At 58.3% G+C, this 24,304-nt stretch overlaps 1 protein-coding gene across 1 annotated transcript; it reads left to right on the top strand.

Moving 5' to 3' along the window:
- The first annotated feature begins 3,269 nt into the window (after nt 1–3,269).
- CNN3 (calponin 3) lies at nt 3,270–23,934 on the top strand. The gene is made up of 7 exons (XM_053916298.2): nt 3,270–3,494; nt 18,634–18,755; nt 18,924–18,990; nt 19,739–19,876; nt 20,228–20,344; nt 21,772–21,918; nt 23,063–23,934. The coding sequence occupies exons 1-7, from the start codon at nt 3,438–3,440 to the stop codon at nt 23,402–23,404; spliced, it is 990 nt and encodes a 329-aa protein (XP_053772273.1). The 5' UTR covers nt 3,270–3,437; the 3' UTR covers nt 23,405–23,934.
- Nucleotides 23,935–24,304: the final 370 nt, after the last annotated feature.

Here is a 24,304-nt window from a genome sequence, read left to right as displayed (position 1 = left end):
CTATAAAACACCCCCCTAAAGCAGTTTTCTTCTAAATTAAAAAAAAAAAAAAAAACTAAGTGAGGGCAAACTATCTTTTAGCTCTGTAGTCAGGATCCACACATTTAAAAATGTGAAGCTGGAGAAACGGAATCTCGTGTGGCGTCCCATTCTGAACGCACAAAACATCGGGGACACGGTGTTGCCTGTTACGCGGGCCCTCCCCGAAGTCACGAGGATTTCAGTTGAATGAACCTCGCAAAAGAAGGGGCGGCATTTCTCTAGCATGGCTGGGAAAAGGGCCCACCTCCTTAATTCCGTTTTTTTCAGATGAATTATCAGAATCATCGATTCAAGAATTTCCATTTTTAAGTCACTTCGATATTTAACTTACCTGGGCTCATTTTCGTCCTTCTGGAATTCAGAAAGCACAGACGCATTTTTCAGGGCCTAGGATTGTCACTGTGAGCCACCACCCCTCCCTTCCTCCCGGGCTCTGACCCCGAGTTTGACCTGGCCTCAGCCGCTCCCCCCATCCTTCTCTCTGTGGCTTGTCAAGGCCGCCCGGCCCTCGTTCTCCACAGATTTGCCTTCACAGCTTCTTCTTCGGGGAACACATTCCCCTTCACCCCCTGGCCGGTCAGACCCTCCCTGAACAGCCCGCCCTCTGGGGGCTCCTGACTCCCTGAAATGCTGTTCCTCATTGTACCTGCCCACCCCGAGGCAGGAAATGGTCCTAAAGGGGATGGATCTCAGCTGTCCCCTCATCCCGGTGTGTCCAGGGCCTGCAGGAGCTAATGAACACACTGGGTAAAGGTTGATCCCACCATGGGCCTTCAGAAATGCTTTCTTTGCGCCCTGTTATCAGCCTGTGGTTCTCCTCCACTCATCACAGGCGGTGTTCCTGAGTGGCCACCGAGTCTAAAGTGCGCGGAGGTTGCGAGACTGGACAGAGCAGTCCCTGCCCTCTTCGAGTTCATAGCCGAACGAGAAGGAAGAATTAGCTAGCTTAGTGTTCCGTTCACCACACTAATGCTTTTCATTCTATTGCACGAAATGCCCATTTTCCAGATGACTTAGATGCCAAAAGGTAGACGCATTTATGCCCAGGAACAGGTGGGAAGTCACTCTGGGCACCACCTGGGAGGAAGGACTGTCCTCAGTCAGAGCAGGGCCTCGAGCTGAGGTTCGGACAGCAGAGAAGATGACTCCTTGGAGAGGAAAAGAATCGCCTGCCAGGAGGAAGCCGGCCTTGGCGTTTCCCAGTGAGCAGGCCACAGAGGAATTAAGCTGCCTTAGTTTTCTGATACCATCTTAAGCTACCCAAGGTCTCGATAAGCAGCAAAGGCTGGAATGTGACCCTGGAATGTGAATCATTCCATACTTCAGAGACAGAGAGTCTAGATGTTAACCCTCCCGTACCAAAAACAGAAGCACTTGAACCGCACCCTCCCCCAGAGCAAGAACACCCATCCTTGTGGAGAAGCTCCCACCGAGCCGTGCTTGACAGGGTGATAGGCAGAGAGGTCCGGAGCCCTGCTGGCCCTCTTTCCCCTGAGAATGGGTAAAAGCAGGTAAGGTTGTTCCCCTCCCACAGGAGTCACATCACGTTGCACAAAGGTTGTGGCGTAAAGGTCCCACAGAGGTTGTGAACCTCACTGAGGCCTCGCCAAACGCCTTCTCTGACCGGCTTCTCTTCAATGCCAGACCTCAGCAGCTGGCAAAGTCTTTCATCCCGAATGGCAAGAGATAAACTTCCTGGGATGTTACTTATGGCTTCCAGCAGGAAGAGGGCAAAACAGCAGCAAAAGGAGAGCGGATGAGGCAGAGAAGGCCCGGTGAATATGAGGACTGTCCGCCCGCTGCCTTCAGTGTCCGTGGCCTGGGTACCTTTTTACATTGTTCTGTGGCCATCCCCACTACCCACTTCCAGAACTTTTCCATCATCCCAAACTGAAACTCTGTACCCAGGACACAAGACTCATGATTTCTCTACAAGTTTATTCATGACAAAACCGAATATAGTTCTTGAACCTTCTACAGGGAATGAATGACCTTTAAGGAGATTCGATCTCCATGCCCACCACCCTGACTGAGGCTGACTTCCGGGGCCTGGCAGGTGGGGCAGGTGATAGAAGAACGTGTTGTCTCTCAGATCTGGCTGTTCCCACGCTGCTTGGCCCCCGAGAAAAGTGGGGGAAGTCACAGTCAACGTCCCTCCACTGGAAAAACAGCCCAAACTGCTTGCCACTAATTGTGGGTCAATTACGTCATCATTGTGCAGGAAGAATGACCTAATTATGTGACTACCTCCTGACTACACCAGCGAATCACCTACATTCCTTCCCCTCCCCCTGGGAGCACCCTCCACCACCTGCACCCCCCCCCCCCCCCGCCCCAACCCGGCCATTCCCGAGTCCTCCTCTAGTTAATAGCCGTTTTCTGCCTTTTCTTTTAAAGTCCTTCTGTGCAGGTGGCCCAGCTGCGGAGAGGACGGTTCCTCGTCTCAGGCAGGTGGCCACACCTGGGTCATGGGTTCTTCTGGCACAGGAGCTGCTGTTCATTCACTGCAACCTTATTCTGGGACCTCGGGAACTGAAACGCATCCGCCAGATCAGAGGGGAGCACGTGGGGTGGCGGGGGACGCGGAGCTAGGAGGGATGCTGGCTGCCTGTGGCGCGAAGGGCACTTTTCTCCACGCCCAGGCGTCCCGGTTCAGGGGCCCCAGGTTTGCAAGCACAGCCACCCCGACTCTGGTCCAGCTGAATTCCTTGTGAAAGCAGCTGGTGCGAATCCAGACCAGGAGTTGAAATGCCCCGGGTTTTGCCCTGAGCCCAGACCGTGGCCGGGGGGACAGCGGGTAAAGGTTAACCCGACAGGTGGGGGAGGCTGCGAGGTGTGGGAAGAGCAGGTGTCGGAGGAGGACCCCTCTCTCCGCACCGGGGCTGCGAGGCCGCTCCCGGGGTTTCCTGCGGCGGGCGGAGGGCGCGACGGGCCTGGGCCGAGGACGCGGCAGGCGGGGCGTCGGCGGCGGCCTGGACGTGCACGGGAATTCCGCGCTCGGGCAGCCCCAGGCGCTCCCACCCGGCCCGCAGCCCCGCCCCGCTCGCCCGCCCGCCCGGAGGAGGGGCACTGGCCGCGGCCGCAGTGGCGTGAGCGCGGGCGGGCGGGGACCGGGCCCGCGGGGACCCAGCGCACCGCCCCTCGCCCGCTAGGCGGGAGCAGGCGGCCCCCCATTGGTCGGGCCGGCCGGCCCAGCCCTCCGGGCCGCGGGCGGAGGCGGGGGCACTGCGTGCGGGACTCCGGGGCGGGCCGCAGGCTCCGGGGGACCCAGTCGGACCGAGCTGCCCAGGGGAGCGAGCTCCGAGCGTCTGCGCTGCGGCCACTCCCGGGCCCGGAGCGCGAAGCCCAGTGCGAGAGCCCGAGCCGAGCGCAGCCCCTTCGCGCCGCCGACCACCATGACCCACTTCAACAAGGGCCCTTCCTACGGGCTCTCGGCCGAGGTCAAGAACAAGGTGCGCCGGGCTCGGGCGGGGTCCCTGCGGCCGGGCGGCTCCCTCGCGCGCCAGCTTCGCGGAGCGGAGACGTCGGGCAGCGGCGGTGGCCGCTTGCCCCCATCCGGTGCCCGGCGCCCTCCTGGCTTTGTTCCCGCGCCGCGGGCCGGACGGGCGGCGGGCGGGGTCCGGGCTGCTGGAACCCGGCCGAGCGGGCCTGGGGCCCCGGGGATCGGCTGCGGCTGCAGGACGCACCCCTCCAGGCCGGAGGCACCCCTGCGCCGCCCTTCGCCCTGAGGTGGGGCCGGTCCGCGCGGCCGGGCGCCCCGGGCCGCTGCCGACCCCGCGCCCTCTCCCTCCCCAGCCCCGGGCCGAGTGCGGCCGCGAGCACAGTTCGGCGGGTACGTGGCCGGCCGGGGCCCCCATTGTTCCCGGGCAGGGAGACCGCGGAGCGTCCGTCCCCCCGACGCCGGGCGCCCCCGGAGGAACGGGACCCTGGCGTTTCCCGGATGTCGGTGCCTCGGGGCGAATTGCTGCCGCTTCGGGGAACCGAGACAAAGCCCGAGCGCGCCGCCCTGGGGTGTTGCCAGAGGAGAGTGGAGGTTTTTTGAGGAAAACTGAGAAGTTGGTGAACGGGAGGCTGTAACGGTATCAGGGCGTCTTCGTGGGTCGCTTTTGTTCAGGGCCGGCTCGCCCAGCGGGATGCCGTTTGCGGCGCCCGGCCTTTGGGCGCGCTCACTTCTGCCACCCGGCCGCGCAGAAGAATGCGTCGGGTTTGTCCCGGGACTCTGGGTCTGGGAAAGACATGAGAGGCGTCCCCCTCCCCAAATCCTCTCTTTCCTTCCTCCCTCCCGCATTCCAAGCCCATGACATCAGGGGTTTCTGGGGAGAGGCTAGCCAATCGGCGCGGAACTGCGCACAGAACGCTCATTGTCTCGGTTATGCTGTTCTGGCCAAAGCGCCACAAAGGAGCGCCGCTGTGCTCCGTCCCCCGTCGCCTCCGGGAGCCGCGGCGCGTCCGGTGGCCGCCGCACCTCAAGGGCCTGGCGCAGCGTGGCCACCCGCGCGCTTGGTGAGCGGTGCGCGGTGCTCTCCGCAGAGCGAGGGGCGCCCCGGCCAACCCCGAGGAGGGCTGCCGTCCACGCACCCCAGTGTAATCAGGTTGTTAAGGCCCTGAGCCGCCTTCTGAAGCGAGGGGTACATGTTAGCCCTCGTTTCTAAAGTGGAAACGATCGGGGCTTGCACTTTCTCCTGTGCTTGCTTGCCCTTATCAGAGAACAGTGTCCCGAACACCATTTTAAATGACAGAAAAGTGAGTGGCATGCATGTGGACGACAAAGCTCGCCCCCCTGGAAACCTTGCAGACTAGTGTAGAGCCCAGGTTTGCACGTGGGCTCTGGGGACCCTCTCAGAGGGGTGGGCTTCACTTGTGCCCAGCAGCTGGGGATTCCTGGCTGGCAGCAGGCGGGTGTGACCCTTCTGCTCTGTTAAATGGGGTCCCCGTCCCTTGGGCAGCCCCGCAAGGGACTGGCTTTTCTTGGGTGCTAGTATCTATATTAGTTTCTTCCTGTTGACTAATAAAGCAGCCTCTTTTCCCACGGGCTGCTGAAGGGAAGGCAGAGACTGAGGCCAGACCGCTATAACTGCTAGTAAAACCTGAGCGTTCAGAAACTTTGGAAAGTTAGTTATAACTTCGGGTCTGTCCCTCCCAGCCCTGTTTTAACAACCCCTTTCGTTGACAGGGTCCTTTCCTACAGGGTCCTTTCCTGCAGCGCCCCTGGGTAGGACAGCTTTGATCCCTGCAGCCCCGGCGGGGGGGTGGGGGGGGGGCGGGGTTCACCCAACATCTTACTCAAACAGGGGACCTGAAGCCCAGAACGGGCAGGCTTGACTCAAGATTACAGAGACATTCGGAATGGTCTGAGAATGGGGACTCCGACAGGGTGTCCCAGGACGGCCCCCGTGACCGCCCCCACCACACCCCCGTTTGTGTGGCCCCCCTGCTACTCCTGGACGTGGTGCTTTGGTGCAGAATTCTGTCGTCTCTCCTGGGTCCTTGTTTACCAGGCCTTTGAAGGGGACCTTGCATTGCAGCCAAGGGCCCGCAGGACAGGCACCTGGACTCGGCTTGGCGTGGGCACCTTCATGCCCATCCTGCCCATTCTTTCTGTATTGTTTAAGGACACGTCACTCATACGCAAGGCTTATTTCTGTTTTTCCTTAAAATGTCACTTCACAGAGTGGGGAAAAGTACAAGTCCCCCTGGGCAGGCCACGTGGGAGGGGCCTTGGCTCCAAGCAGATGTGGTTCTAGTCCCCTCTCTGCCTCTTCTGCCCTGTGTGGTGCTGGGCAAGTGGTTTGCCGTCTCTGTTCTAGTTGCTAGTCAGTAAAATGGGGGGAATAATAGTTAACCCCCCGGACTCTGCGTGGTTGGGACGTCTGGCTTGTATGAGGACTGAGTGGCTGTCGGAAGGCACTGGCTCTTTAAGAATTCCAGCTCTATTAACTGCGCCTTTGGTCGTTTCATGTTCGGCCTGTGCCCGCAGTCTCTCCCTGCATTCAGAGAGTCTTTGATCTTAGATACTTTTAATTAGTAAAACTTCAGGGGGGAAAGGTCTGTAAACTTAGGATACTTGCCTGACAGAAATACAAAGTTTTTTCTTTTATGCGTGGGCAGGAAGATGTCAGCAAACAGGCTACAAGGTGGGAACAGTCTCTCGTAACAACAGAAGGGTCGGGAACCTGCAGTGCGCAGAGGCCCTCCCTGCCTGCGAGGGGGGGCAGGGGCGCGGGGAGGGCAGCAGCTGGTGCGGGAGTTTGGGGAGGGTGGCACTCCTAAATTCCTGAGGTCCGTGAGGTCCGAGGAGGATTATCGGGGCTCTAGCTGCCCTGGGAAGGGGAAGGCCAAGGGAACACCTGCGTGCCCTGGGAGCCAGGAGGAAACCGAAGATCCTGAAGGAAGTGCCGCCTTTCCGGACACGTGGCCGCGAGCGGGACAGCAGGGCCCAGCGCTCCTGGTCAAGCTGAGGCTGCCAGCTGCTGAGGAGACACAGCAGCTGCTGGGGGCATGGGCGCCCTCAGCATGGGAGGCAGAGGAGGAGGGGCTGTCTGCCCTCTGCTGCCACACTTGTTCCGGGAGGAGCAGAATGGAAAGCTTGGGGAGCCATCAAGGAAGGCGCAGACCAGGAGCTCTGTGCCCCCGGGGAACGTGTGTGAGCCGCACAGCCGCCCACAGCTCGGGGCCCGGCCCTGGTCTCAAAGCGGCACCCTCAACCGCTGAGGCCGGTCTTGGAAGACTTATCACCAAAGGTGTAAGTCACCGAAGAGGAAGTTTGCCAGTCCTGCAGCAGTGATTCCACGGGGGCCCCAGTGTCCCCCGGGGCCGGCCTGCCCTGTGCAGTTTGGAATTGCAGTCGCTCCGCGGGGGCTGCTGGTCCGAGGGACCCCAGACTTGTCGTCCCCCCAGGGTCTGCCTGGCTTTGCTTCGGGAGCGCCAGGCTCCCGGTGGTGGTCGGAACGCACAGACGGCTTCGCTGGGGCTTGATTTTCACTCTGCCGTTCAGAGCTAGGTTTTGAATTCCGAACTTTTCTGTCGTCTGTCTCTTCCACCGGTGCTAAGGGCTTCTCCCGTCCACCCACACGGTCTGTTCGTTGGGGCCTGTATTATAGACGGGAGCTTCTCACTCTGTAGATGCTCCATAACTATTTGTGGGTTTAATGAACTGATCCATCAGGAATAGATTTTCTCCGACTTTAGAAAGTGGAAATTCACACTGTTTGAGGAGTCTGGGCGAAGGAGTTCTGGTGTAAGTGGTGGTTTTGGAGGACGTGGTGGTTTTTATAGCTTATTTTTCTTCAGCGTTTTTTTTAATCCATCAATATGACATTGAAACATCACTAAGAGCATCCCTTCTTAATTATTGAGGCTCTTTCTTGGGCTCCCAAGTTAGGGAGAAACAGTGGCAGTCCCCACTCCCCCCCGACCGAGCGGATGAAGAAGGCACATTCCGGGGAGGGGAGCAGAGGCCCCGAGCTGCCCCCCGCTGAATGCCCAGGTGTGCCTGCCCTGGGTGTTCCCAACCGTCCCCGGCCAACGGCTCTGCCCTCCGCCCTTTCTGGACAGTGGGCCGTCTGCGTCTCCTCGCTCTCTCAGATTTCATCAGTAAACTTGGCAGTGAAGACCTTGCCAGGCTGTCCTCAGCCAGAGAGGGTCCCTTTCCCTTCCAGGTGGGGTCGTGAGGGTTAGTGCGTGTCTCATGCAGCAGTGTCTCGGGAGCCACCCTTGAAAATGCTCCGTGACCTGAAAAAAACAACAATCACCATCGTTGGTTTCATTTTTTCTGCCGGCTGTCCCCTTCTGTCCGGGAGACTGAGGACCAGCTTTATCCTCTCCTCACGTGACTGGGTCGGGGGAAGGGCTTGGCCTCAGAATCTGGGGGCAAGTTCCCTTCTGTCCCAGGCGTTCGGTTCCCACAGACTATGGGCCGCGGGCACTGGCTCCCTGCAACCCTGGACACTTGGCCGTCGGGGGCTCGGACCCCAGACTGGCACCTGTGTGTGCTCAGGTTTCTTTTCAGGGTTTATGGAGCCCAGGGTGGATCAAGCTTATTTGTGGGGCCTGGAGCTTCTTCAGTTTTGGGGTCGTTGTTACAAAGAACTACAGACACATCTCGCCCATGTTCCATACACACGACCACAGGATTTCGGGCAGGCTGGAGGGGGCCGGTCGGTCTCCTGCAGGTCGTCAGGGAGAACGTGGACTGGGCAGACCTTGGGGGTTGGAACCTCAGACTTCGGGCGAGTAACCTGTGTGTCTCACCTGTGAAGCCAGGCTGTGGGAGGGACACGCCAGCGCAGGAGCAGCTGGGCCCGAGGCCCCTGCAAGGGACCCAAAGCACTGGCTCCGCCCTGCTGGCGGGTCCAGCAGGCCCCCTGAGCACGTGCCTACACGGCAGGCCGTGCCCAGATCTGCTCATCTCCAAACGAGGCCTCTGCAGCCCAGACCCTGTTCCCAAGCCAAGCATCTCTCTCTGACTTCGGTGTCAGGACTGTGGCCTGTCCCCAGGGTCCTGGTCCGTGACGCCTGCCCGGCGGGCAGCCTCCGTCAGTGACATCCCAGGGTCATTGGCCGAGGTCTAGGCCGTCCCTACTGCCCTCGGGGTGGGGACTTCTGTGCAAAGATAGAGAGGCCCTCATTTCTGGGTGGGGCGATGTTTGGCCCTTTCTCCCCAAGAGATCGATTTCTGTTACACAAGCTACACCTTTCATTTCTCTTGTCAGAGGGCTGGTGTTTTTCCCCAGCGGACTGGTGGACACCCTCGGCACGGGGCCCCACCCAGGCCGGCGTAAAGCGGGTCTGCGAGGAAACTTGACTAATGCCCAGCTTTCCCAGGTGGTGGAGTGTTCCTCCTGCAGTTTCTGCCCCAGGCCCAGGGATGTGAGGGGGCCCTGTAGGGCGGGGTGGCCAGGGCACCGGGGATGTCAGTGTGGGGGCAGCGGAGGCCCTTTGAGGACTGTTCTGGGTCACAACCGATGCCCACGTTGATGGCCGTGTTCCTGTCTCCCCCAGCATGCTGTCCGGGGATCCTCACTGCCGGGTAGCCAGACAGGGCTGGGCGCCCCCAAACACGGGCCTGGGGGTCTCACTCCCTCATCAGCCAGGCCCTGGGCCTGCCCCGGGCTGCAGAGGCCCTACAGACGGACGGAGGGGGCGCCTGTGGCTGCGGTCAGCCTCCCCCCTTTTGTTTTACGTGGAAGGAAGTAGGAGCGAAAATAATCAATACCATGTGTGCTGAGTCTCATAATTCAAACATGTGATTCTGCTTTGAATGCAAAAATAGCAGCCGCGATCATGCTTCTAATCGAGTGTGGAGACCATGCTCCATGAGCTTCACCCTGCGAGCTGGTCCGGCCCTCTGTCCCAGCCGCTGAGCTGTTGGCCAGGGCTGCTCCTGAGCCTCCACAGCCCGCAGGGCCACGTCCTGTCTGTCTGGGCCGTTGCCGCTGAGGACCTGGCTCTGTCTGCTTGTGTGCCGTGCCACCCCACCCCCCTCCAGCCACGCACAAGCTCGTGCTTTGCCAGCCAGGCCTTGGGTCCCATCTCCCTGCTCTCTGGACTTGGCTTTGAAATGTCCCCTTTCTCCTTCAGTGAGAGTGCGTGTGACACCCCTTTCCTGCAGCCCAGCCATCTTCCAGCACCTTCTAAAGCATGCATGTGGCTGGAGGCTGCTTCCTGTGGGCCGGTGGAAGAGTGGAAGGTTTAGTCTGAGACATTGCTGCTAGTGTCTCACTGTGAACTTGGGAACAGACCTGAGGGTGCCGCAGCCTCCTCACGGGTGTCGGTTGGATGCAGCGCAGCTGGTGCCTCTGACGCGCCCGTTCTGCTTTGTGAGGTGGGAGGACTTGACGGGAAGTCGAGTCTAAGGCGCCACCCTGCACAGCTGGGACCCGCAGTCCATCGGTGGTGGGTGCGGACACAGTCCCTTCAGGCCGGGAGCGGGGACCATCCACAGGTGGGCCCACACCTGGGCCCCAGTGCATCCTGTCAGGGCCTGGGGACTTGAGGGCAGCGTGTCTATCTCGGGGTGCCATCGCCCTTGCCCAGCAGACCTCGTTTTTATCCCTATTTTGTGAATGAAATCTTTGCTATGAAGAAGGCAAACAGCACCAAGACATAAAAGAAGTAAAAGTGTCCTCTGACCCTTGTCCCCACCCACCCACGGGGGCAGCTTTGGACACTGTCCGACCACGTGACTCGGGGAGAAACGGGGTCACGGCCGGTGGGCATCTGCTTAGAAAGTGCTTGTGGGTCAAAGTGTGTCACTTGTGACCTGACATTTATGTGATACAGGCATGACCAGATTGCTGTCTGAAAATTCATCCAGCTGAGATTCCCACCTATGGTAGATCTTCCCATCCAGGGAGATCTCTCAGTGTTAAAACAAAACTGTGTCCGAGCCACCTTGTCCAACTTCAGATTTCTTGGTTTAGTTCCTTAATACCAAGTCTTGGTTCAGGGACATCAGGGACCCTCCTCCGCCAGCCACCCCCACCAGATGGGGGTTGGCAGGGAGAGGAGACTAGGGAATGGGCGGGGGGGCACCTCTTTCACAAATTATTTCGTGATATAAATTGTTTTTAAAAGAAAGGGTAGGCAGCATCAAAATGATCTCACGAAAATGACTATGAAATCGTGTCAAGTGATTGGTTTTGGTGACATTGAATCTGAAAGGAGGAGCTCTGTCTGGGGTCTGCAGAGGAGTGGCCGGCCAGCAATTCATGGACAGAAGGACCAGGGCTGGCGTGTTTTCAGTTATGATTTACATCAGTTAAGTTAGGCATCCCTCCCTCTGATCATCTCTGGTGAGGGGAAGCTCCTGGACCTACCACGCCCTTTGCAGAGCCAGTGCTCCTAGACATTGAACTTGAGGCCAGGCGTGGGGGATGGGTGTTTTCAAGGGAAAGAGAAGGCTGACCAGGGAGGGCAGCCCCAGGCTGGGGTCCTTAAACCAATGTGTGCAGATGGGCCCAGGGGGCTAGGAATGAGCCTGACACAGGGAGGGCACTGTGGGTAAGTGGTGGCGGGCTGTGGGGGGGGGGTCCCCCAAAGACGGGCTTGGGCAGGAGACAGAGAGGGCCCGTGGCTCAGACACCATGTCTGTGGCCAGCGACCTGTTCCTCTTCCCACGGAGCTGCTGGTGCCCGACGGGGTGGCGGCAGGGACAGGAGACAGCCGGGCCTGGCTCTGCGTGCCAAAACATGGGGCCCGTGTGTGAGGCATGGAGGGTGTGTGGGGGAGGCGTGGAGTCCACATGTGACGGGTAGAGGGTGCGTGCGGCCTCGTCCAGGCCCCTGCTGGCCCTCGAGCTGGGAACAGGGAACCTGTGTGCACTGACTTTCCTGAGGAAACCTGCCCACCTGTAGCCATTTCCCGGCTCCGTATGGGAGGGAACCCGGCTCTGCTCTGCACTCGTCCTGCCTTCGGTGGCGTCGGTGAGGATGCGGTGGCCTGTTGGTGACAGGATGTTACTCCCGACTTCACCTGTTACCCACAGCCGCCATTAACACCGAAAGAACCAAAACCCCTTTCTTCTAATGGCAGTCTCGAGAACGAGTGTCCTGCCCAGCACCTGCTGGGTGTTCCTGAGGCAGAGTGTAACCTTTAGAACGAGGGAGTGGGGACTCCATCCTTCCTGTCACAGACACTCGCGCCCCTCGTGGGCAGGGCACGGGGGGATTAGGAACTCGCTCCGGGGTCTGATGATGGGTGACCCCCTGCTCAGGCAGACAGCGGGATCGGAGCCTGCTTTTCCCGGTCTGCGCAGTAGGGGCGAGGTAACCGGTCTCCTAGTCCACGAGCTCCTCGCACGTCTGTCTCACTTGCCACACTCTCCTCGGTCACCTCACGGGACCGTTGCCATCAAAGGTGTGAGGTGAGTGGTCGTGTCTTAGAAAGAATTGCACACCTGTGCACATGAGGTCGCATCCACTTTTTTTCTTTCCCGGCTCACTGAGTCCACATTAGTAATTAGCTGTAGAACTTTGGGGCTGGAATTTGCCTATTACCTTAAATAACTTGTTTGTGAAGGGAGGGCCTTTCAAAATCCGAATATGCTTCTAACTGTTCCAGTTTTACTTTCTATCCGTTTAATGCGCCTGCGCAGGCGTTCCCAGACCGTCACCTCTCAGAACAAGAGACTGGACTTAAATCCGAGCCCCCAGGTGCACATCAGCAGGTGCTCCTGCTTGACGTCGTCGGCACGGGGTGAGGTCGTCCCTCCCGACCGGCCGCTTCTAGGGTTACTCCGCCGGACTCCGGGGCACCGCGGACAAAAGGGGCTTTTGTCAGAAGGTGGAACAAGCCCGGGCTCAGCGATCCCTCTGAGATTTCCAGGTCGGTAGATGCAGGAGATGTGCCGCCCAGGAGAGCCACCTGCGTGCAAACACGGGGGCCTGTCCACAAGCAGGGAGACCTTCCAACCTGCGGCATCTTCCTACTCTGGCAACATTATCAGGACGTGAAAAAGTAGCGCTTGTGTTGAGTACACACTTGCTCCAGGCGTGGGCTCTCGGGGTACGGCAAGGCCCGCCCCGTCCCCCGGAAGCCACACGCAGGCGTTCCAGGTGTGCTTGCGCACCTGTGCTGGCTGCTGGGACTGCTGCCCCGACCCCTAGGTGCCCCACAGGCTCCCAGGCATCAGCTCTAGAGTGACAGCGGGGTCTTGGGCAGACAGTAGAGGCCCCCAGCTTCTGGGTGGGGGTTGGGAGGGAAGGGCAGGGCCTGTCCCTCTGTTGCCAGCCAGTAAATACATGTATCTTTGTCGAGTGTCACTCCCCAGTCTGGATTCTTCTGGGAACCCAGCCTGTGTGCTGACTCCCTCCTTGTGTAAATTCGAACATTCAGAATCCACTTTTCACTGCCTGTGTTCCAACCTTGGCAGTCGGGAGGCCACTCTGGGTCAGGACAAAATCCGCATTCTCTTGGTTCTGCCTTTTTCCTGCCATTGGTTAGTTATGCCTTTGCTTCAGGCCCTGGATCAACTTCTCTTAAGCTCCGCTGAAAGCTTTAGTTCTGCAGCATCCGCACACCAAGCCTCAGTCTTGCTGTTTGCTTGACGGCGCCCGTTTGGAGGAAGACACCACGCTGCTGTCACCCGCCCGCCCCTGGGCAGTGCCCCTGTTCAGCCGAAGCAGGTGTGACTGCCCACGCTTCCTCCCCACCGTCTGAGTTCTGGCTGGGCTGGTCACCAAGGCAGCGTGAGACAGATTCCCCGGAGACATGGCCTTTCACATGTGCGCAGGTGCCGTCAGACCGTCGGGCTGGGACAGATCGGTGTGGAGGCTGAGACGCCGCCTTGAGCTGAGGAGCAGGGGCTGCGGTTTGGGGCTTCACAGGGGGAAGACAGTTCACGCGGAGACGGGGAAGCAAACGTTTATTACTAATGTCTGCTGGGCCGCCTGTCACGACAGGGCATGCGGAGGACGTTGGCCTCGCTGGGCCCCTCCCTGCCCGTCACACTAGTTCCTATCGACTGAAACAACTCTTCCTGGAGCAGGCCCTCTGTCTAGAGTCTTAGGCCGTTAGGGAGAAGGTCAAAGGCTTGGGGGTGTTTTTTGGTTTTTGTTTTTTTCAGTGTTTTGTTTCTTAAGAATAACCAGCCTAAGATACTTCACATCCCAGAAGGCATGTTTGGGGAGAAGAACTCCGCTTCCCCTCAGCAGTGCTGTCCCGTCGGGTCTCCACCAGGTTCGGGCTTGTGTGTGAGTCCCCGGCCCCGCAGTGACCCAGGGGGCACACCTGGCCATCGCTGTCCCAAACAGAAAGTGGTTTTCTCTGCAGTCCCCACCCCGCCCCCACGAGGTACAGACCAGCGACCACCTGGAAAAGAATGCAGAGGAATGGGGACGCGAAGGCATTCTCGCTGGAGGGAGGAGCAGAGCCCGCAGGGACAGCTGTGACCAGAGGCGGGAGGAAGGGACGGGTGGGGGCCTGGCCGCCGCGGCCTCTGTGCAGTGAGACTTTCATGGCCCCAGACACTGAACTGACCGGCGGCAGAGGTGTCCAGGGACCGAAAGCTTGACCGCTGCACTTAGGCAGACACCAGCGCAGGCCACAGATGGTGGTGTGGTCAGGCACTGGGACCGGCCGCCTCACCTGTGGCCCGAGCGCCGCCTCACCTGTGGCCTGAGCGCCACCTCACCGTGGCCTTGGAAGGAAGGAGATGACCTGCGAGAAATGGGGTCAGGGTTAAGTTACTGAGCTGGGTCACACGGTTTTGGGAGTGTTGACGTTTGTTCGAGGTCAGAGCATGTGACTGCTATTGTCGTAACCCCTGGCGAAGTGCAAGCGTTCGGTTTGCACCGGTTCCCTGGGGGAGGGGCTGGGTGGGCGACCACGTTCCGGGACAGGGAGTGATGAGAAGGGAGGGAAAGTGTCTGGCGTGTCCTTGTCAGAGCCCCCGGCCTGCTAGTCTCCTGTTATTTCCAGCACCCGACTTGATTCTTTCTGGGGGCAAATGTCCTTCCACCTCATTCCATCTTCGCCTCTCTGCTTTCGGGTCAGGTCACGTGTCCTGCCGGCCGTGGACACAGGTTCCCCTCATTGCCTGCCCCCGATGGGGCTCTCGGAGGGAGACTTCCACCCTCAGGGTGGCCGGCGGCCGGGCCCTGTGCCCGCCAGCAGGCTCCCATCTCCTCCGGGCCCCTGTCCTGTCAGGAACAGGCAGGAGTTTAGCTCTGGGGGTGGTACTCGGGGACCGGTAGAGAGACCTGTCCTTTTTACTGTCTCATTGTCTCTCAGGCCTCCCTCATCATCGGGTTCTTAACTGCCCGCCCCGCCAGGCTGACCACAGAGGAGCAGGCAGACCTTGCTGGGAGGGCCTTCTCGCTGCTGGGGACCCAGCTCCCCTGTGCTCTGCCCACTCCCGCCATTTACTTGTGTGGGCTGTTCACCCAGTGAGTGGGGCTCTGAGCTATTCTGGGGAAGGAGTGGGAAACCAGAAGGCTGAAGCCACTGGACCGGAGCCAGGAGGGGGAAAAGCACCAGGAGGCTGCTGGGGCGGGGCATGGGGCGCGGGCAGGGCGCACTGTCCCCTGATCCCTAGGTGCTTCTTGCTTGGTCTTTCTTTTCTTTGCCTTTTTTATTAACTACATTTATTAGGGTGCCATTGGTTGTGACATTACACAAGCTTTCAGGTGCACATTTCTGTGACACATCACCCGTACGCCGCACTGTGCAACCACCTCCCAAGGCCCAGTCTCCTCGGCCCCAGTGTGTGACCCTTCACCCTCCCCGCCCCCGTCACTGTCCTGCTGTGTCCCTGAGTTGGTCCTTCATCTGGTTCCTGTTCTGCGTTGTGTGAGTGCGGTGACACAGCTCCTGTCCTTCCCTATCTGGCTTACCTTGCTCCACGTGATGGGATCCTTTGCCTTTCGATTGCATCTGGCCAGGGGGACACTGCTGAGCTGTGGGGGCGCCTGACAGGAGGCGTGGGGAGCCTGGGTGTGGGGGACGGTGACGCAGGGGACTGGGAGGAATGAGGCAGGGACTTTGTGAGTTGCCGAGAAGGTCGGGTGTTGTAAGCTGCGTCCTGAAGCAGGGTGAGGAATTGATCTCACAACTGGGAAGAGCGATTTTTAAACAAACGAGTGAACTTTCCTTGCAGTGTGAGATTAACTTAAACTGATCTTCCTGTTGCCGGGAGGAAAGTGTCAGCACTTTGTCTGATGTTCCAAGCTTTTTAGGTGAAAATACTGGATTAACTGCATTTGCCAAAGCCTACCTCTCACACTGAACTGCTCTCAGGTCCTTGATCATAAAGGGTGTGTGTCCCAGACACTTCAAAAGTGACCTGCGTCACTGGAGAGTGTGACCCTGGGCTGTGTGCTGATCTGCTTTCAGAGGAAGCCCTGGGCTTTGCGGCCTCCGTCCTCCAGTACAGAGAGCTGCAGGCTGGGAGCCAAGAGGCCATTTGAAATAGATTTTTTCCTAGATGATTTCATGAGATTTTTTTTCTTTTCATTTTAAACTTTTTTTTTTTTAAAGGACACATTCCTAAATCTTGAATTCTACTTACGAGGCTGGATTGCAGAAAGCTCACTTATTTGACAAACATCAGCAGTTTTGGGTGTGAAAGCCCCAGGTGAAACCCCACAGTCCCGGGACTGGGAGCCGCCCCTAAGTTGGAGCTCTGCCGGTGAGCTGACCAGTCTGTTCCAGTTCGTTCCCTGCCGGTGCCCAGGGTCAGCTGTCCAGAGCCCCGCCCCGCTGCCTGGGGTGGTGGGGGTAGGTCCGAACCTGGGCCCCTGGGGCTCCAGCCCCGTGCATTCTCTCCTCTGTCGTGCCCTGGGTGAGAAGAGTCCAGAGAAGGTGCAGCGTCCTCTCTGGCGCTCCTGGCAGGAGCTTTCGAGCCAGCTCGGTGCTCACTTGGTGGTTTGGGCATGGCGGTGAATCTTTCAGAGGTTGGACAAAGGAAACGTAAATATGCTTTTACATTTTTGGTTGCATAATACTTGGTGCCGTTTGGCCAAGAGTTACCCCCCACCCCACCTCCCCACAAAACACCCCAGAGCCCTCCAGCGTAACTTTCCTGTCTGCTCTGGAAAAAACGGAGGGAGAGAGTCTGGTTGCAGTTCTGCTGACTGAGGACGTTGTTTACACAGCTCGGGATGGGAAGCGGCTCTGCACTGGCTGCCCTCGGCTTTCCTGTTGTGTAGACAGGAAGTGGGTCCGAAGTGAGGCGAGGTCGTCCATGCCCCAGAGCGAACGAACTGGTGGAGCCCCCTCAGCTGCTGCAGGACTGACCGCCTCCCGGGCCCCCCCCCCGCCCCTCTCCCCACACCGGCATTCCACTTTTGTCTCCAGTTTACCGAAATGAAAACTGCATCTCGTCCTTGAAAACTGTAGGGAAAAGCTCGGCTTGCTTTCCCTGCCTCCTGTGGAGTTCTGGCTTCTCTTTGCCTGGTTCCTTCCGTCCACCTCCCCACCCCCATTTAGACAAAGAGAATTTCTTTTTCTAGCCACTTGTAACAAGACTCCAGTGTGAAAATACAGTCAGGTATTAAGTCTTTTCCTACCGACTTATTCCGTGCGCATTTCATTTCTGAAGGTGCCGCGTGAGGACGGTGTGTTGGGGTGTGGGGCGTGTTGGGGTGCGGGGCATGCAGCCCCTCAGACTGTGTACGGCGGTCGGTATGTGCAGAGACGAGCCGTGGTGGCCCCTTCCTGCGCAGGAGGCTGCCCTGTCCTGTGTGGAACCTTCCAGCACACGGACCCAGCGGGGCAGGAAGCCAGAAGAGCTGTGTGTAGAGGGACCCGGCCCCAGGGGCCAGGAAATCACTCGCTGGGCTCCGGCCTTCCACTGTGCCTGAACTCCAGGCTGAAGTTCGATCTGGGGGACACCACAGTGTCAGCTGTCTCGATGTGAAAATGTAAACTCACTGAATTTCCGCTTTGTGATCTGTAAATACATGATCTGTTATTCTGTCGAGGGGGTGGGAGAGGTACCCAGGATACCAGCTCTGGGTCCCGGACACAGTCAGGCCTTGGTGAGATTGTCTGCTCTCTGCGGTGGCAGAGCTGAGTGCATTGGTCAGATGGGGGGGCGGGGGGGGGGTTCATCTGTGATCCGTGTGACTAGAACTCGAAGGGCCTCTAATCGTGTTTTGTGGCAGCAAACTTCCCACGTCCTTTCCGTCCACGCTGTGACCTAGGCCTGGCGCCAGAGCTGGCTGGCTCTGGACGCTCGCTGTCCACGTGTGGCTGGCGTGGTCACCGGTACCCACAGGAAGGCCCAGGACACATCCGTCCTCCGCCCTCGCTGTGGTCTCCTTAGCAACGGGCAGACCAGCCGCTCTTAGGACCCAGGGACAAGGAATCGCCTAAGAACGTCGACGTATGACTTTTAACAGTATTTTGTGTAGCTTGTTTTTTTAAGTGAGGTTTTTGGTCTGACACACAGGGGCCTTTCAGAACCTGTGGGGGTTCTGGCAGGTGAGACTGCATAGCGTCTGTTGGTGAGTTGCCTTCATCTTTAGAATTCGGTCAGGGGAAAAACGAACAGATTTACTTCTATTAAACGTTTGGGTCACTGAAGGGTGCATGCTGGGGGCAAAGGGTGCAGCGGGACTCCTATGAGGAGCATGCTAGGACACACGCGTGACCAGAGTTGGATGTGGCCAGTAGCGAGGGGTGTGCGTGACTCAACATGAGACGCTGCGATGCGACCTCCCGGGCAGTGGGAGAGACGCCTTGGGCGGATACGAAGCCGAGCGTCGGAGCCCCGCCTCCCTGCTGCGTGCAGTGTGGCCATCAGTGACTCACCCTCTACTGGTGCCACGGCTGGTGCCACACTGTGACAAGTGACGAGCCGTCCTCACCTCCTGCCTGCAGAGGGTGGGACTGTTCCTGGGCCGTGTTTTTTCCTTCTCAATCCCAGCGGCTGGCCATGTGCTGTTCAGTGTTTGAATAACACCGACTCACCCAGAAACGTCCTTCTTAGCCACGGAAGCCTCAGGAGGGCGTCCACTTGGCCAGGGCCCTCAATGTGGGTGACCGCTGTGTGTCGTGGCCAGTCCCTGCAGCAATCACGGCAGGCCGCAGTGTGAGCCAGCGTCCTTGGGACGCCGTGAACAAGCTTGGTGTGGGTCTCCTGTGTTGCAGATCGCTTCCAAGTACGACCACCAGGCGGAGGAGGACCTGCGCAGCTGGATCGAGGAGGTGACGGGCATGAGCATCGGCCCAAACTTCCAGCTGGGCCTGAAGGACGGCATCATCCTCTGCGAGTGAGTCTGCGCGGGGCCCCTGCACCCTCCCGCCCTGTCCTGGTGTCCCACCTGGACGTCCTGCTGTCTTTGTCGCGCCTCCGTGACTGGTCACCGGGGGCACACGCTTGACGTCCCGGCCCGTGGCCCTGTGTGGCCAGTGAGTAGCTGTCTCGCTTTCCCTTCCAGACTCATAAACAAGCTGCAGCCGGGCTCCGTGAGGAAGGTCAACGAGTCCTCCCTAAACTGGCCTCAGGTAACACCCCCGCCCCCCTCGGCTGTTCCTCGTGAAGCAGGAAACTCCGTCACTGTTTCGAAGTAGCGTTTCGGCAGGGGCTGGCTAATTTTTGTTCTTACCGAGTTGTTTCTGACGCCTCCGTCATCACTCAGAACAAGATCTCCGGTTGGCAGTTGTCTTGCATTTAGTCTGAGGAGACTGGACAAGTTTACACAGAGAAATACAAGCCAGACGGCAGGGATAAGTGAGGGAAAGCGAAGAATTTCCACGAGAACTGACGGGTGACCGTACAACTCCGTAGGAACCTTAGTTTGCGGGTGCGCGTGACCAGGTGAAACTGCACGGTCCAGCCTGGCGTGTGTGTTGTCAGATGTGAGCGAATGAGCACTTAGCAACCCCATGTTTATACTTAAATTACAATGAAAACACAATGAATTAGTCACTCATTAATGTATTATGCCCCTTTTCACAAAGGAAACGTCAGCCCCCGATAAATAACCCAGAATTCTTAAAATCGTGCAAGGAAGATCCTGCCCTTGAACTCAGAGAACGTTAGTGCTTCAAGAGACCGTTGCGTGACCCACTCGTACCTCTCACTCTGTCCCCTTCCTGGGAGAGCTGCCCTGCCCGTGTGTGGTCGGGGATCCCTGCCGAGCAGCTCTCTGCCCAGCATCTCCTAACCAGCCGTGAGGACTGAGAATGCTGAGTACCAGGAATGTCCCTGTTCGGCTCCAAACAGGAGTCACATGACTCTCTCTTTTAACAGTTGGAGAACATCGGCAACTTCATTAAAGCTATTCAGGCCTACGGCATGAAGCCCCACGACATATTCGAAGCCAACGACCTTTTTGAGAATGGAAACATGACCCAGGTTCAGACGACGCTGGTGGCCCTGGCCGGTCTGGTGCGTACAAGCCTTCCTCGCACACCCACCACGCGGGTGATGAGTGGCATCTTCGCTGTCCATTGGGGGACAGACTAGGCGGCGAGGGGCCCTGTCCCTCCCGTAGCTACTGGCTTTGTGGAAAGGCTGCTGGCCCAGCGGCCTCGGGCAGGGTGACGCATGTAGCAGAGGTGCAGTGCACCACGGGGACGACCTTACATTCGGTGTCTGCCCCTCGGCTGGGTCGTACCTGATGCGGCCCCCAGCCACGGACTGGATCATTCCCTTGTTGCTCCTGCTGTAAACCTCTGCCGGCACAGGCTTCGCGGAGGAGAGTCTCTCCACTGGGTGAGCCTGCGTGTTTCTGTCTAGGCTAAAACCAAAGGGTTCCACACCACCATCGACCTCGGCGTGAAGTACGCGGAGAAACAGACTCGGCGCTTCGATGAGGGGAAGTTAAAGGCTGGCCAGAGTGTCATTGGTCTGCAGGTAGGTGACACGGTGTCGCTCAACCCCGTAGCCTAGTAGTGTGACTTCTCAGCAGGTGAAGTGTCTGTCATTGGTGAGGAGCAGAGGGACCACGGCGCAGGTTTGGGGGGTGGTGTGTGGTTTGCGTGGTTCGTGTCCCTGCACAGCCCAGGAGGTGGTGCCGTCTGACTTCCCAATCGTTTCTGCAGGACGTGATTGTTCACCCCACTTACAGATGAGGCGGCTTTATGAAGCCGCGATGCCAAAGTCGTTTGTACTAGGAAAGCACCACACAGCGGCCAGACGCTGTCAGAAGTTGTCGCTTCAATTGCTGGGAAATGCCCACTCGGGTTTTCTCTCTCCCTTCACACCGTTCCCCTGGGGTGTGACCGAAAACCACCACGGCCAAGTGCCTGATGTGTGGTGGGCGTCACTCCCGGACCCCCGGGGGGCACGATGCCCCTCTAGGCGGAGTCTGTGGGAGGTGGGCTCATTTCTGTACAGGACAAAACGGTCTCAGTAGTGAGAAATTGGAAACCTGAATTTCCAAGTGGCCGGTTGGCAGATGCACTCACATATTTGGGGGTGGGGGTGGTGTTTCCCGCATGTGGGGTTACAGACACAGACACACGGGGGACAGACAGCCAGGGAACCCACACGTGTGCTGACAGCAGGTGCCTGGATGGGACCATTACAATGACAAACCCCCTTCCCTTCTGCTTACATATGTTTTCTGAATCTTTTCCAACAAACGGGCTTTTACTTCCAGTAAAAGAACAACTTCCCCTTTGATCCATATTATCAGGGGAAAGACCAGGGGCAGAACCACGGCCCACACCAGCAGCCCAGGTGCCGAAACCACGTCCTTCTCCCTGGGGAAGGAAGCCAGTCCCTGCCCACCGAACGGGCCCGGTTCACGATCCTCGTCCACTGCCTCTCGTGCCAGTGGGCCTGAGCGTGGGAGGACCAAAACGTGTTTTTCCCGCGAACATGGGGGTGGTTCTGATGGAGCCTGTAGTGGCCCAGGTTGAGCTTCCCTATTTTATGCAAAACATACCTGGAGGAGAAAAGTCTGATGCCTAAGACTGTTCTGTCCCTTTAAGTCCAGGCTGTCTGTACTGAGGGGCGGGAGGCGGGGGGGGGTAGCAGGGGAAATGAATTATTCATCATGTGGCCACTGTAATAACTTTTGGTGTCTATCCCTCCCTTCCTGTGTCCATTTATTTATATGGGTATAATGACGAGATTTTATATCCAGGGAATTGTTGAGATTCTCCTTTTTCACATGGCACCTTGAACTCGCGGAAAGGATGGAGGAGACTTTTACCTGCTGGGCCTCCGCACAGGAAGGGACTGGAGCACCTTTTTAGTAGAACAAGGCCTTGTCTGCGTCAGAGACGCTGTTGACGTCTGGTGACTAAGTGCTGACCTTATTCTTTAATTCGAAGATGGGTACCAACAAGTGCGCCAGCCAGGCAGGGATGACCGCCTACGGGACCAGGAGGCACCTTTACGACCCCAAAATGCAAACCGACAAGCCCTTTGACCAGACCACGATCAGCCTGCAGATGGGCACCAACAAAGGGGCCAGCCAGGTGAGCGGGGCGGTGGGCGGCTGCGCCAGCACGTGCCTGGTCCCGGGAACCCAGGGCAAGGGGCTGTGCTTAGTGTGGCCCACTGGCAGTAAATTCCTTCCAGAAGGGGGTTTGCTGAGAAAGCACAAGAATGAACGGCCCTTTGTGCAGCTGCACCCGTGTGGCGGGGCTCGAGCTCTTGCTGGCGGTCAGAACAGCCGGCCCAGCCACCTCACCAGAAGGGGAAGGGACGCAACCATGTTCTGGCTTCAAATCCAAGTCAACAGCTCATCTTAATGCTGCTGACTTGTATTTTTAAAGGAGCCCTTCGTGAGCTAATTAAGTAATTAATTACCTAATTTAGGGAAAATCATCCGATGGTCTCTTAGGGACCACTTCACTAGATTCCTATTAGATGTTGGGGGGTGGGTTACAGCCCACTGGGGGCTGCCCCAGGCGAGACTACCCTTGCCCTGGCTCCTCACAAGACGGCGTCTTCCTTGTTGCCAGCAGCCCGCAGCACCGCACCGCAGGGGGGCCCCACCCACGGGTGAGCCAGCAGGAGGTCTCCCGTCCGACCAGGGTGGGCTTGAGGACACGTCTTCTCTTTGAGCCCGACAGGAGAGTCAGTGTTGTTCGCCCTCAGGGGACATGTCCTGTGTGGCAGGTGCTCCCGTGTCCCCAGGCCTTTGGGAAACCTCAGGCCCTTGAGGACGACTCCGTGTAACTTTCCCTGAATGCATACAGACTTTGACGTTGGTAACCCGGCTCACGTGTGGGGCCGTGGTAGCCATATTCACACGTAACTCCAGGGGGTGCAGCAGGGAGCTTCGGTTTCACGTTCTTTACATCTGGTCCTCTCCGAAGTCCAAAGGAGATGGTATTTTCTCCGCTGCGCCCATGAGAAACCCAAACCTGGCCGACTCTTGTCTGAGGCATGGAGCAGCTTCGTAGCAGAGCTGGGACCGAAGGCTGGTGGCCTGGTTCCACAGCCGGTGTGTGCAGCTCTGTGCGGGAGATCTGCACCCGCAGTCTGCTGGGGTTAGCTGAGCCCAAGGCAGGCTGTGCTGCTGCTCACATTCAGGGTAGTCTCATCATTTATAAAACAGTCGCAAGTCCAGGGTTCAGCTGCCACTTAAATGTCCGTGCCCCGCCCTGACTGCAGGCGGGGATGCTGGCGCCAGGCACCAGGAGAGACATCTACGACCAGAAGCTCACCTTGCAGCCCGTGGACAACTCGACCATCTCGCTGCAGATGGGCACCAACAAAGTCGCATCGCAGAAAGGCATGAGTGTGTACGGGCTCGGGCGGCAAGTGTACGACCCCAAGTACTGCGCCGCCCCGACAGAACCCGTCATTCACAACGGAAGCCAAGGGACAGGCACCAACGGCTCGGAGATCAGCGACAGCGACTACCAGGCCGAGTACCCCGACGAGTACCACGGCGAGTACCAGGATGACTACCCCCGCGACTACCAGTACGGTGACCAGGGCATCGACTACTAGTCGGAGAGGGGCCCGGCCTGTAGCCCGTCGTTTCTGTTCAGAGAGAGCCGAGCTAGCCTTGAGTCATTTTATCCTGTCTTCCTCCAACACTATATGCTTGTTGTACCTGAAAGAAATACTTACAGCCTTACATGCATCCCTGCCCCTTCCCCGCCTCTGCCCTCCGTAGTTGCCTTCCTGCGCTGTAACAGCCGGACCCCACAGCCTAACCAGTAACTCGCGTGTGAAGTACAGAGGAAAACTGTGAAAGAGGGCTTCTCTTGTACAGCCTGGTCTTTCTCACGACAGACCTGTGCAATTTTACAGTCTTCTGCTGAAACCGGCGTTTTCAAACAATAGGAGGCCCCCCCCCTTTTCCCCCCTCCAGTTTAGTGTCTGGTGTCTACGTGGAAGACTAAATTCATGCTTCTAGCTAAAGGCGGTGTCTGCCCACTAAAGTAAGTGAGGATGCAGCATTTTTAGGAATCTCCATATCGATATTTCTACAGTATTGTTTGCTCCTTTTTAAATAAAGTCATGACCCGTGTGCATCCGTGACCCCATGTGTGCTCATTCTGTCACGTGAGCTGGCGAGGCCGTTCCCGAGGGGCGCACATCGAGGAGCGGGCACAGACTCGGCCTGCGGACGCCTGCGGACGCACAGGCCCCGGCAGCGTCTGTGCCCTTCCTGTTTGTGCCAATGTGTCGGCGTCGCCGAGCTCTGTTTGCCACTGTATTTATTGCTGCATTTCTCAGCATAAACGTACCCCGTTGTATTTTTTATAAATAAATATTTTTTGAACATCCACGTGAGCCACCAGCTGATTATTTTCAGAAGCACTCCTTCCCGGGGCCTGTTGACGGTGTTGCCTGACGTAACCCACACAGCAGTGTGCCCCGCGCTGCCCAGGGGGCCGAGCC

The sequence above is a fragment of the Desmodus rotundus genome, chromosome 12 (assembly GCF_022682495.2).
Source record: "Desmodus rotundus isolate HL8 chromosome 12, HLdesRot8A.1, whole genome shotgun sequence".
In the NCBI taxonomy this organism is placed as follows: Eukaryota; Metazoa; Chordata; class Mammalia; order Chiroptera; family Phyllostomidae; genus Desmodus; species Desmodus rotundus.
The sequence above is the reverse complement of the archived record's forward strand: the minus strand, read 5'-3'. Positions and strand labels throughout refer to the sequence as shown.